We start from the raw sequence: 12,093 nt of genomic DNA, 5'->3' as shown, positions 1-12,093 counted from the left end.
GTTAAATGGCCAATAATGCTGAAGAAACAGTCACACTTGTGATTTTGCTGAAAGCAGGTTTTTCTTATTTCCAGCAGTGATTAAAACCTTATAATGCAGGATCATCCTAAATAAACAACTGCTGATGAAAAGAAAATCACTGGTTGTTTTTTTTTTATAAATGTTGCAGAGTTTTGTACACTAGATGACTTCTTTAGTTGTAATAAGCAGTTCAGAATTTCCTAATATCTAGAGCCTCTTTTAGAAGGTGTCATTTATATGGGCTATCTGGCTCTTAACTCATTTAAAAAGCAATGCAGTTGTAAAAATAACCTGTTTGACCTTTTTGCTGAACCATGGATTTCTGCACAGTAAGGTAGGACATGCTAAAGACTCTAGAAATGCTAAAATTCATATACTATACTCAGAAGCCCAGAGTTGAGATACTAAACCAACACATACCCTCACTGGCAGCTGTCAGTTTGTGCACAGAAATAGTTTGTGCTAGTGTAAAAAGTCTGTGAATATTCTTGGTAACAGTCATTTCCTTTACAGCTCAAGGAAATTGCGTGTTTCAGGAAATAGACCCAACTGACTTTTTCTAAAGAAATCACGCATCATGGCAGAGAATGAAAACAAAACTGCAACCATGGACTTTGACTGTGCTTTCCTCAAATCCAAGAGGGGTGTTGTGAAAATAGCAGAGCTGGTGAGATATATTTATTTCATTCTAAAGGAACATTTGTCATATTACTGCAGATCGGAAGCAGCTAAGATGCACTGAAACTGCACTGCACTTGTTAAAAAAGAGGAAGAGGAATAGTATGTGTGGCAGTAAAGCAGCATTATAAGAATGTGTAGTTTAGTTTACAGTGTTATACATTTTAACATCTCTGTTGATAGTAGAGCAGCATTAACAAAATTATTTTCAGATGCTAAAGCAAGAACTCAGTTTGAGACCTGAACTGAAGTGTGCAGTGTGTTGCATGAAGGAAGACAACCTCTTTTCACAGTTTGGTGAAAATGTCTTTGCTTATGTATTTGTTTTACTCCCTGTTTCCTGCTTTAGGTGACTCTGCTTGTTGCCTTTGTGTGTTTTGCCGCAGCATCCACACCAAAGTACACTGTAGCCACAGTGCTGGAGTTTCTGATCACTTCACTTCTGCTGTTGCTATACCTCTTGAAACTCAACAAAAGGCTGACTTTCCTCTTTTGGCCTCTCATTGTGAGTGCTTTGTTATGATGTTGCAATGAAATTTCTGTGTTTATTAAATTTGTTATTAAGTTTGTTTCTTTTCTATCTCTTCAGGATTTTTTCAATTCAATATTTGCAGCAGTTTACTTTACTGTCTTGAGTCTGATGGCTTTGACTTCACATCCTGTCACAGGCGCACTGGTTGGAGGGGTGAGAAATATTATCTTTTTTTTTTTTTTATCTCTGTACATGTGTAACGGCCCAATTTGAAGCCTTCTTGAGGATTTGGCCTCTCATTGTACATGTAGACACAGACGTGCTTCCTCTTGATATTTTATTGACTGCTTCATTCAGACATTAATTTCCTGGAGACTAACCCTAAACCTAACCTACACACTGAAAATGTAACTTGAACTTGAATTTCCCCCCCACAGAGGAATGTTTCCACACAATATAAAAAGATTTTATTTTCCACCAACAGCAGGACTGGATGTGTTGACATGTGATGTGAAATAATGTATTTATTCTGCTCTGTATTTACAGATAGTGTGTTTTATCTCTGTTGGGCTGCTGTGTGTGGACAGCTTCACTCTTTTCAAGAACATCACATTCAACAAACCAAGAAATGAAGTCCAGAATCAAGTTGATGAAAGAAGTTAATTAACTAAAACAGCTTACAGATAAATAATCCCATTAATAAATGCTTCTACTATGCAATATTTAGCAATAGTTTTGCATACATTGAAAATTTTCTGCTCCTTGATAGCTTGAACTCTCTGTGCATATTTAAGATTTGGTACAGTGTCCAAAAACATTGTTTTTTTTTTGTTTTTTGTTTTTTTTACATACATAAAGCAAAAGTTTTGCATTTCTAATTTATTGTGTAGTTTTCAGGAGTAGTTCTTCAGGTGTCTTGTAGGACATTTTAATGCTCCCCTGTGGATGCTGGCTGACTTGTTCTTTTCTCTGTCAAGGGGATCCCACAGTGCTTCAATAATGTTAAGGTTTGGGCTCTAGATAGGATTTATTACTCCATAACACCTGTGGCCACTAATTGTCACACCAGTTATTATATAATAAAACATATTTTTCCCTGTTTCCTTTACTTTATAATGACTTCTTGACAACCAGTAGTTCATAAAGAGCATTTCTGAAGAGGCTTATGTGAACAGTAGATGATTAAATGTCAGATCATTGTTGGATTTAGCCCGTCCCAAGTTTTTTTTATTTATTTTTATTTTTTCTCTCAAATATCCCTTTCAGATGCTGTTGCTAGGCAAACTGCGAAAAATCAATAAAGATATTCTTTGTTTTGTGATATGAGCTGGAGTGCTTTTGCGTGCAGCTGGGGGCATCACATTTCACATCTGGAGAAAGCAGATGTTGCGCTTTTTTGGAGCTGCGTTTCCGCGCTGTCATTGTTTCCGTTTCCACCTCCAAGAAGCTTCACGCCTCCACATAGCCTATATAGTCCTCTTTTTTTCTTGTTGTTTTGCATTGCCTTGGATCCGCTGAACGTAGGGCTATCAAAAGTTTGAGGAGAGTAAATCTTCCAACAATGGGCGACATCGAGACTCCAGACTCGACCGAGCCGCGTCAGGCTGTCCTGCTCTCTTTTCTTCCGAGCAAAGAGTTCGCCACCTCCAGGAAAGGAATGCTGCTTATTGGTGAAGTGGTAAGAAATGACCAGAGCGGTCATACCAGCAAATGTGTAGGATATTGCTGTTTCATCTCAATGTGCGCAAACTTCAGAGCTCGCTGGTTTTTGGATACTTGTCTTTATTGGTACAGCCTCACATTGCTTTGGGGAGGGAAGACCAGCAGTCCTTTTTTGAGCGATCGCTTTCTGTTTGAGTTCATTTTGTCACCCTGTATACTGAAAAGGGGGCAGAGTGAATTTATAGCCACTTTGGTGTAAAGGTTTAAAAATCTAGATTAAATTACGAATTTCTAAACAGGCAAGCAAGAATAACGGAGTGTTCAGGCTGTTGGATGAACGTACAGACAAGTCGTACTGCAAATGTTCAAGTTTGTAGCAGTTTTTATTGATAGTTTAAGTTGATTTCAACAAACCAGGAACTGTGTTGAGTGGTGGGGTGGGGGCCTTGGGTAGAGATGGAAGGGGTGGGGGTCATCAGCATCATGGTCGTACAAGCAGGAAGGGTCTTGTTGCAGAGACTGTGCTCAGAGTGCAGTGTGATCCCACACACTTGTGTCATGTGACAGAGCAGTCATCTTCCTCTCAGACATATCAGTCTCTTGTTGCTAAAACATGAAGCCTGGAGCTCATCCTCAGAGTGTGAATGCAGATTGCCACATCCCCCTGCTAACACACACACACACACACACACACACACACACACACACACACACACACACACACACACACAAACAACAAAGCATCTTGTGCAGCCACAGTGTGACTCTGGTCAAAGGCCTTCTGTAACACACCCTTTAAAGGGCAAATCTGTTTTAGTGTGTCCTGACATGTGGGGGATTCTGGAAGTAATTGTAACCCTGTTCAATTCATCCAACTGCTGGCGTGAGGATACTCACTGCCAATGCTCAGTAAGGTCTCCTGTATGTGGAGAAGAAGCAAAGACACATTCACCATGATGGAGTTTGCTACAAAAAAGAAGAAAAAGGATATACTGTATAATAACTTTCTGAAATATTTTTTTCTTTATTTTTTACTTGTTTAAATTTTAGATGATTATAAGCTTTCAAAGATTTATCTGTACATCATAAGCAGCTTCTGTCTGTATTTGCTGCAATCTAATCATTTAATCATCAGTTCATATGCATGGACACATAATTTGAAAAAACATATTTATGCCATGCTGCCTCTTGTCCAAGTGACAGCTGGGATAGGCACACACAGTTATAGAAAATTATTGGATTAATAAATGTTTCCTGATGTCTTTTTTTTTAAAAAAAATATGCTTAATTTTTTATTATCTATTTTTTTAATTGCATGACTTTGGGTTAGTATAACCTATTTTTGTCAGTGTTAAAAATTTCCATAGTTTCCCCCACACGTGGGTTAAAGTGCATAATATACACACCTGTTACAGATAAGGGAAAAATAAAAGTTGACATCTGTGAGACATGGCATCTAATGTAAAGCAAAGACCCCCTCTTGCCAAAGGAGAATAACAAAAAAATAAAAAAAAAGTTATTGAAAAAATACATTTGACATTCAAGGATTCATTTAGAAATGGACACGTTTGAAATGAGGATGTCTGTCTGGTCTTCATGATGTACATGTGGCAAGTGTAAATTAGCATTTTTATGCTAATTTACAGATTTTATATGATACTAACTGTAAAAACATACCAAAATTCAGTTACAAAAAGTTCACACCTGTAGGCTACATGAAAACTGAACAACTCTGGAGTTGTGCAGATTGTAATGAATACATGTGAGGGACTTCCTTGTATTTGCTGAGAAGTTCTTCTCACCTGAATGATCTGTTTCCATGCTGTTTAGTTATCTTGTTACAACTGAAAGCTTACAGGCAGTATTATATCCACCCACATTTTCTCTGTTAGTCGTGAGGCCAAAAAAACAGTTAAAAAAAAGAACAGTGTGAGTGTTAAATGTTTATAAAGTGTGTCGCCTCTTTCCTGAGTGATATAAACTAAAACAGTGAGGATTGTCTAGATTTCCAGCTCATAATGTAATTTTTTTTTATCTAACCTCAAGGTTTAAAACATTTGCTACACTCTCACAGAAAATTTCCCTACATCTGTTCACGTGACTGAACACATGATCCAAACACCTCAAGACAAATGTCAATGACTTGTCAATTAATTAATTGAGCAGGAAAAAAAAAACATTTTCAACTCTGATTCAGTGTTCACACACTTGGATATAATTATAAATTGAATATTTTGGACTTTTTGAACACTGGTGTGACACCGTACCTTGTCCGTAGCAGCTAAGCAGGTATTGGAAATAAATGAATGGTCTATTTATTTGTTGATATAATTCATTAGGACCGTTAATGATGTTAGCAGAATTAACATTTATTTACTTGTCCACAAGAAAATGTATCTAGTCCTTCTCTTTTTCCATTGCTGCTCATAAAAAATATGGGATAATGCATTCAGAGTTTCAGAGAAAAGTTTTAGTAATTTATCTTATAAGTGTCACAGCTCATCTTCAGACTGCTGCTCAGTAGCAACATTTGTACAGAAGAGCAGCTGCAGCAGTTTGGGTTAATTCAAAGGGAATTCTTCCCCTCAGAGACACTGAGACAAAACAAGATGGGCGGGTTGTGTGAGATTACAGGGTCTGGACTTGTTTTCATTTGCTCTAAAGTGGTGTGTCCACCTTCTCTAATGGAGGGCTTCAAAGAAAGGACAGATTCAACCTACTTGCATAGCGATTAACTGCACATCTTTCATTATTACAGTTTTGTGTTGCTGGGTGTTTGCACAAGTGTGTTTGTGTGTGTTCATTGCACAAAAATGTGTGAATAAACACGAATAGCAGAATCTCGTCACAGGAAGTGAGCCTGTAGACTTACGGTGAGGCAGTATAACATTATTTTGAGGGAAGAAAATGGAAGATAAATTTTACAAATGTAAATGTGCCTCTAAATTCAAGCCAACTTTGTCATAGATCACATACATGTAAAACAGGTTTTAGTCTGAAACATTGACCAGACATAAACTTGTTTTTTTTCTGCTTACCTGTCTTTTTAGGCTCTTTCCTTCATATCGTTTGTGTGTTTTGCGGCATCTATTGCTGCAGCCTTTGTGACTGTTCCCCTGCTGGAGTTTCTGGCTGCTCTCTTCTTGTTGTTTGCCTACTCCACCAAATTCAATGAGAGATTTAAAGGCTACTGCTGGCCTCTTACGGTGAGAAGAGTTTTCCTATTAAAGTTACAGCAGCATGTTCTTGTATATAACAAAAAAAAAAACAAAAAAAAAACAGCTAAATACAATTTATTATGTCTCTAATCCCAAAGGACTTCATGAGATGTGTGACTGCCTCCATTATCTTTTTCATCATCTCCATAATGGCAGTGTCCAAATACCCGGATGGTTCCTCTAAGGCCGCTGGGGTAAAGTTAACTTAGAAACTGTCACATCATAGTCAACACAACCATAAATGTGTTTTTAAGTTCATGGAAAAGACTTGGCTCACAGTTCAACAGCTTCACCAGTTATTTCTGCAACAGTTCTTCACTGTATTCTCATCAAATATCTATCTCTCTTTCCACAGATATTTGGGTTTGTTGCCACCATTGTGTTCGCTTTAGATTTTTATCTAATATTTAATGAGCTGGCCACTTTCCTAAAACAAGGAGGAGAGTCCAATGAGGAACCATCAGGCCAACGAGGTAACAGCACAAAAAAATGAAGCAATATGATAAGTTGTTTATTAAGGACAGACACTGGAATTTCATTGTGTGCAAAAGCAATAAAAGGATTCATTCATTCATTCATTCATTCATTCATTTATTCATTCATTCATTCATAAACATTTCATGCCAAAATGACGGAAATGATGCATGATGATCTATTTGTTAGTAAAACATTTAGGACTGTTCTTGCATTTTCACGCAACCACACGTGCACAAGTTAGAATAAACAGTACTCTGCCAGCCCAAAGCAAAACAGTCCGGGCAACAAAGTTCAGGAGGGTGGCCTGGAAGGTGCGCATACAGCATGAGTGGTTCAAGGGGGTGGCCTGGAGGCCGCGTAGACAGTAAAGTTGGTTCAGGGGCGGGGCGGCCTGGAGGCTGCGCAAACAGCAGACGTGGTTCAGGGGGGTGGCCCAGAGGCCGCGTAGACAGCAGACGTGGTTCAAAGGGGTGGCCTGGAGGCCGCGTAGACAGTAAGGTTGGTTCAGGGGGTCCGCCCTGAAACTGAGCCAACAGCAGGCTTTGGAGTAGCGGCTGCACAGCCCAGAGCTTAGGAGGCTGAGCAGACTAGATTTCTGGAGTGGTCAGTATCCACATTATGATGAGCCACCAGAAGCAGAAGAGGAGTGATCTCCTCCGCGGCGTAGATCAGAAGCAGTGGAGGATGAGCGATTTCCTTGGCGGCGTAGACCAGGGGCAGCGAAGGAAAAGCAAGACTTCCTCGGGAGCAGGAACCAGGAGCAGGGGAGGAGTGTCTCGACCTGAGACCCCCTCGTGAACATGGATTCGAGCTGGGTGAGGAACGTCCCATCCTGGGACCCCCTTGGGAACATAAACTCGAGCTGGGTGAGGAGCGTCCAATCCCGGGACCCCCTCGGGAACATGGACTTGAGCTGGGTAAGGAGCGTCCTATCCCGGGACCCCCTCTGGAACGTGGACTCGAGCTGGAGATATGGACTGTGGAGCTAGTGTCAGCACAGGGGAGAAGACCTGAGCACTGGCGTGGGACGCTGAAGAGCTGGGCAGGACCTGGGTACTGGTAAGGGACGCTGAAGAGCTGGGCAGGACCTGGGTACTGGTAAGGGACGCTGAAGAGCTGGGCAGGACCTGGGTGCCAGTGTGCGATGCTGAAGAGCTGGGCAGGGAGTCAGTGTCGACACTGGAGGCGTGGACCTTGGAGGTAGTAGCGATGCCCGAGATGTGAACCTTGGAGCTGGTGGCGTCACCAAAGACGTGGACATTGGAGTTGGTGGCAATGCCTGAGACGTGAACCTTAGAACTGGTGGTGTCACTTAAGGTGTGGACCTTGGAGCCGGTGGTGTTACCCGTGACATGGACCATGGAGGTGGTTGCATCACCCGAGACGTGAACCTTGGAGCTGGTGGCGACACCCAAGACATGGCCCACCCAAGCGGCGTAGGGCTTATCGCCAGTCTGGATCCCCAGAATGGCGACCTCTCTGGATATTTCAGTGGCTCTGTCCCACCAGTTTGCTCGAGGTTATGCTCACGGGGGGCCGCCGCCCCTGGCGCCTGTACGACCTCCTCCTTCTGGATTTTGTAGGAGGAGGCTCGGGGAATATTGGGTCTGGGTCCACTGCAGTCTGGAGGCGTTTAGCAGCCTCAAGGCTGAAGTATTCAAACAGGGTTATTATACCGTCTGCTGAACATTGCAGGTGACAAAGTTTTATTTCCTCAAACTCAGGACCGTGAACCACATACGACAGGGAGTAAACCATAAGGATCTGACAAAGACAACTGAAAACAATGGGGCATATATACACAGAGGGAGTAATTAGGAGCAGGTGAAGTGAATGAGAAATCAAACCAAGTGAAATAACAACCCAGGAAAAGAAAACTGAGCACATGAGGGAGGCTACAAACAGGAAACTGAACTAAATGAGACAAAACTAAAAACTATGATCTTAACAAACTAAACTTGACAAAAACCAAAACTATAAACCATAATCATGACAACTAAAACATGACACAAACATGATCATAACAGAACTTAACACAAACCCAAACATATCCCATGATCATGACACATCCTATGAGTATCTTTTCATCAGTTTGTTACAAATTTACTAGCTCTATTAGTGCATATTTGTTACAGAGCAGCTGCATTTTCCACACAAGTACGTGTGTAAAGCCAGGTTTATATGTTTATAACTGAACTTTATTATGCTTTATTATTAATGCCACACGTGCAATTTATGATACAGCATACTCTGTGGCATTACTAAGTCCAAAATACGTAATCATTGGTTAAATTATCTTCATTTTTACACTCTTGTCTCTTTTTAATATTTGGAGTTCTTCCTCATGAATGCAAACACCTGAGCTATGCCAAATGTCTTCCACTCCATATTTCAAGAATGGTATTTATGTCAAAGATTAATTCTATGAAATTTGAATAAAACAAAATCTGTTTAATTTCCTTTGCAATGTTATTACTTGATCCAAATTTCAAATGTGTTGTGTTTTATTCATTTGTTGTCCTCTTGTAATGAGCTGTGGCCATGTCAAAGTTTCACTTATTAATGTAACTGTTCCACAGAAAGCACAAACACAGAGCACACAATTGATGTGTTTCTGCTTTTTTCTTTTCTAGAAGACTTTTCAGACTCAGACTCGGATTGAAACCACAGGGATCCTCACCAGCAGGTGTGGTTTGTCTGAACCCTTGGAGGAAAAGTCAACACTGCTGAGCTGCCGTCTTTAAAGACCTGCAAGTGTTTCATCATTCAGTAATGCTGCATTTAAACTGTGTGTGGCTTAAATCACAACAAGGTCACACCAGTTACATGTTTTCATCTGTAGCTGCAGAAATTAAGATTAAAAGGGGGAGTTTTAACTGAATATGTTTGTTTTGTTACACAGCTCTGACATAAATCGTGTGGTGCCAGTTTAAACTGTTGATCTTCTGTTTCTGATCTTAACTTTTTTTTTCTTCTCAAACTCATTTCCTGGGTCTTATCCACTTCTTCTCCTAGGTTGATGGAACGATTAAGGTTTTTACCAAATGATCTGATACTATTGTGAAGCTGTGAAATCCTTGTTTCAGTTATTAGAGGCTGTTTGATTAATCTGAGGGAGAACATGTCCAATTCTGAAATAATAACTAATATAGATTTTTTAGATTTATTGTGACTGTGTCAGCCAATTAGAACCCTAAATGAATGGCCTAAATGAATAAATATTAACCAGTGCACTGATAATTAAGATTTACTAAACAAAGATGTGCAAATCAAAAAGACACGAGGACCTTCATTTATACAGTTGCAGTATTTTTATGTATAGAAGAGAAATTGGTTGGCTGGTTACAACCTGTCTGTTTTTTTTTTGTTTGTTTGTTTTTTTTAATAAGCTGAGAATAATGTTTGCTTATTGTCTATTAAATTGAACCTTTTAAGTCTGGTGAGATGCCTCCACAGTGTGACATTGTTTAATTTTCAGAAACATGTTTAAGAATTTTATGAATTTATGCAACAGAACTTTTTCTTTTGAACTAAAATTTGAGAGATTCTCTATGCTTGTTTCATTTTGCTGCATGTACTCTGCCTCAACAATATACTAATGCTAATTTAGTCAGCAATCCTGTGAGGACAATCTAAACTGTGTGAATAAACTTGATTGTTTTGTTTTTGGTGGACAGACCGTTTGTACATGTTTGATCCTCTAGTTCATCCACTGCCACTTTGTTGCACTAGAGCGCCTCAGTGACTGTTTATGTGACATGTACTGGACTACATGATTGTCACAGCAACACCGAATATTGGAGTTAGTTGATATTATTTGGAATGTTGAATTTCAGCCATTCTCAGTAACTAGTGCATTTATAGGTAGAAATATCTGAGAGGGTCTGGTTTAGAAACTGGATTTAACAAAGGTGATCAGATCTGTATCTGCTAACAACTTTATGTTGATGGATCTGCAATGCAAAACATAAAAAACAACCAAAGAAATATGAAGTTTTCATGAATTAAAAAAACGAACAAAAAGCTATTTTGGACATTTATGTGATCTATTTACCCTAAGAAGCACCATTTAATACATGAGACTCTTGCATGTGGATTTTTTTTTCTCCTGCTGTTCTTGGCCTTTTGTGCAAAGATGTTTCAATAAAAAATTGTTTCCAATAGTGTCACTTTATTTAAACCATCACTCAAAACTCATTTCAAATAGTTTCAATACAAAAACGCAACCAAACATGGTTCCATGTTTTTAACACTTGTGGCTTCATAATCAAAAGCACACTGAATCAAAATCAAATTGAAGTGCACAACCCGGACACTGTTTTCTTTGTTTTATCTCATAAATACAAATTCTTAATAACATATTGTAGAACAAATTTGTACAGAGAGAAAAAGTTGCAGCTTGGTAGTTTTTCCACAAATATATGATGAATTTCTAACAAAAAAAGAATTATTCACTTATATGAATTTGTTGTTGTACAAATATTTATAGCATCACTCAAAAAGAAACCCATTAATCAAAGGTATAAATAGAAATTTGATTGTCTGTTTATACAACTGCTTCAGTCCACAAACCCAAGAGAAAGAGCAAACATTTCAAATAAAACATGAGAAATGTCCAAAGCCATAGAGCATTTATATTTTATTTTAATTAACAGTCAAACACATTTCTGGCCCTTCCTTCTTACACACAACTGTCATTATCTAGCTGTGCATTTAAGCAAAAAAAAAATCTTTTATATGAAGACCAGGAGGTGGGGCCATGGAGTCGTTTTTAGACCATGCAAAGAGGAAAATTTACCAAAGCCTCCTGAGGTATGAGGTGTTGAGTGTTTGATTCGATATATTAGTATAATGTAAAACACCAGAAATTAAGTGTCCTTCTTTATCCTTCTCCAAATTTATCTTCCTGTTAGCTACAAGTAATCTGGACAAACATAAAAAACAATAAAGAAAAAATAAATCAGTTCTGAACTCTTCAGCCGTAAAATATCTGCAATGTGGAATGATAGAGTGATTAAAATATATAAGCTGTGTGGTAATATATACTCCTGATGCAAGTCCGAACATTTTAATTAAACAAAGTGTAATGAAAACTGGATCATGTTTACAGCTCACCATCTCCACTTTCTCTCATTACATTATTTTTCATTTTCTACCACAACACTGCCATGACTGATAATTAAGAAGGCATTAGGAAATAACAGCATTCAGGTCGAGGCATCCTGTGATTTAATTTTAGATGTTTTCTAAGAATTAAAGAGGGGAAGGAGTGTCAATACCTGAGTTAAAGTATGTAGGCAAGGGGTGCCCAAATCCGGTCCTCGAAATCTTCCATCCTGCAACTTTTAGATGCAACCCTTCTCCAACACACCTGAATCAAATGCCTGGCTCGTTTCCAGGCCTCTGCACAGCTGAATGACATGCAGATGACATTTGATTTAGGTGTGTGGGAGAAGGGTTGCACGTAAAAGTTGCAGGATGGTAGATCTCGAGGACCGGACTTGGGCATCCCTGATGTAGGCCAAGGTCACTGGTCTCAACTATTACATTAATGTTTGGTTTGAC

General features: G+C 39.1%; 2 protein-coding genes across 2 annotated transcripts; both read left to right on the top strand.

Annotated features, from left to right (window-relative positions):
- Window positions 1-485: 485 nt before the first annotated feature.
- LOC121643562 (proteolipid protein 2) lies at window positions 486-2,486 on the top strand. The gene is made up of 4 exons (XM_041991040.1): window positions 486-688; window positions 1,049-1,204; window positions 1,289-1,384; window positions 1,718-2,486. The coding sequence occupies exons 1-4, from the start codon at window positions 599-601 to the stop codon at window positions 1,832-1,834; spliced, it is 459 nt and encodes a 152-aa protein (XP_041846974.1). The 5' UTR covers window positions 486-598; the 3' UTR covers window positions 1,835-2,486.
- Window positions 2,487-2,553: 67 nt separating this feature from the next.
- cmtm3 (CKLF-like MARVEL transmembrane domain containing 3) lies at window positions 2,554-10,685 on the top strand. Its single transcript, XM_041991028.1, has 5 exons — window positions 2,554-2,849; window positions 5,884-6,039; window positions 6,150-6,245; window positions 6,407-6,524; window positions 9,162-10,685. Exons 1-5 carry the CDS (start codon window positions 2,733-2,735, stop codon window positions 9,188-9,190), a joined length of 516 nt encoding a protein of 171 aa, XP_041846962.1. The 5' UTR covers window positions 2,554-2,732; the 3' UTR covers window positions 9,191-10,685.
- The last annotated feature ends 1,408 nt before the right edge of the window (window positions 10,686-12,093 follow it).

The sequence above is a fragment of the Melanotaenia boesemani genome, chromosome 1, assembly GCF_017639745.1.
Source record: "Melanotaenia boesemani isolate fMelBoe1 chromosome 1, fMelBoe1.pri, whole genome shotgun sequence".
Classification (NCBI taxonomy): Eukaryota; Metazoa; Chordata; class Actinopteri; order Atheriniformes; family Melanotaeniidae; genus Melanotaenia; species Melanotaenia boesemani.
The sequence above is the reverse complement of the archived record's forward strand: the minus strand, read 5'-3'. Positions and strand labels throughout refer to the sequence as shown.

Coding starts and splice junctions, on each gene's coding strand:
- LOC121643562 (XM_041991040.1), top strand. CDS start 599: ATGGCAGAGAATGAAAACAAAACTGCAACCATGGACTTTGACTGTGCT. Junction 689..1,048: donor TTGTGAAAATAGCAGAGCTG/GTGAGATATATT, acceptor TTCCTGCTTTAG/GTGACTCTGCTTGTTGCCTT. Junction 1,385..1,717: donor CAGGCGCACTGGTTGGAGGG/GTGAGAAATATT, acceptor CTGTATTTACAG/ATAGTGTGTTTTATCTCTGT.
- cmtm3 (XM_041991028.1), top strand. CDS start 2,733: ATGGGCGACATCGAGACTCCAGACTCGACCGAGCCGCGTCAGGCTGTC. Junction 6,040..6,149: donor GCTACTGCTGGCCTCTTACG/GTGAGAAGAGTT, acceptor CTAATCCCAAAG/GACTTCATGAGATGTGTGAC. Junction 6,525..9,161: donor GGAACCATCAGGCCAACGAG/GTAACAGCACAA, acceptor TTTCTTTTCTAG/AAGACTTTTCAGACTCAGAC.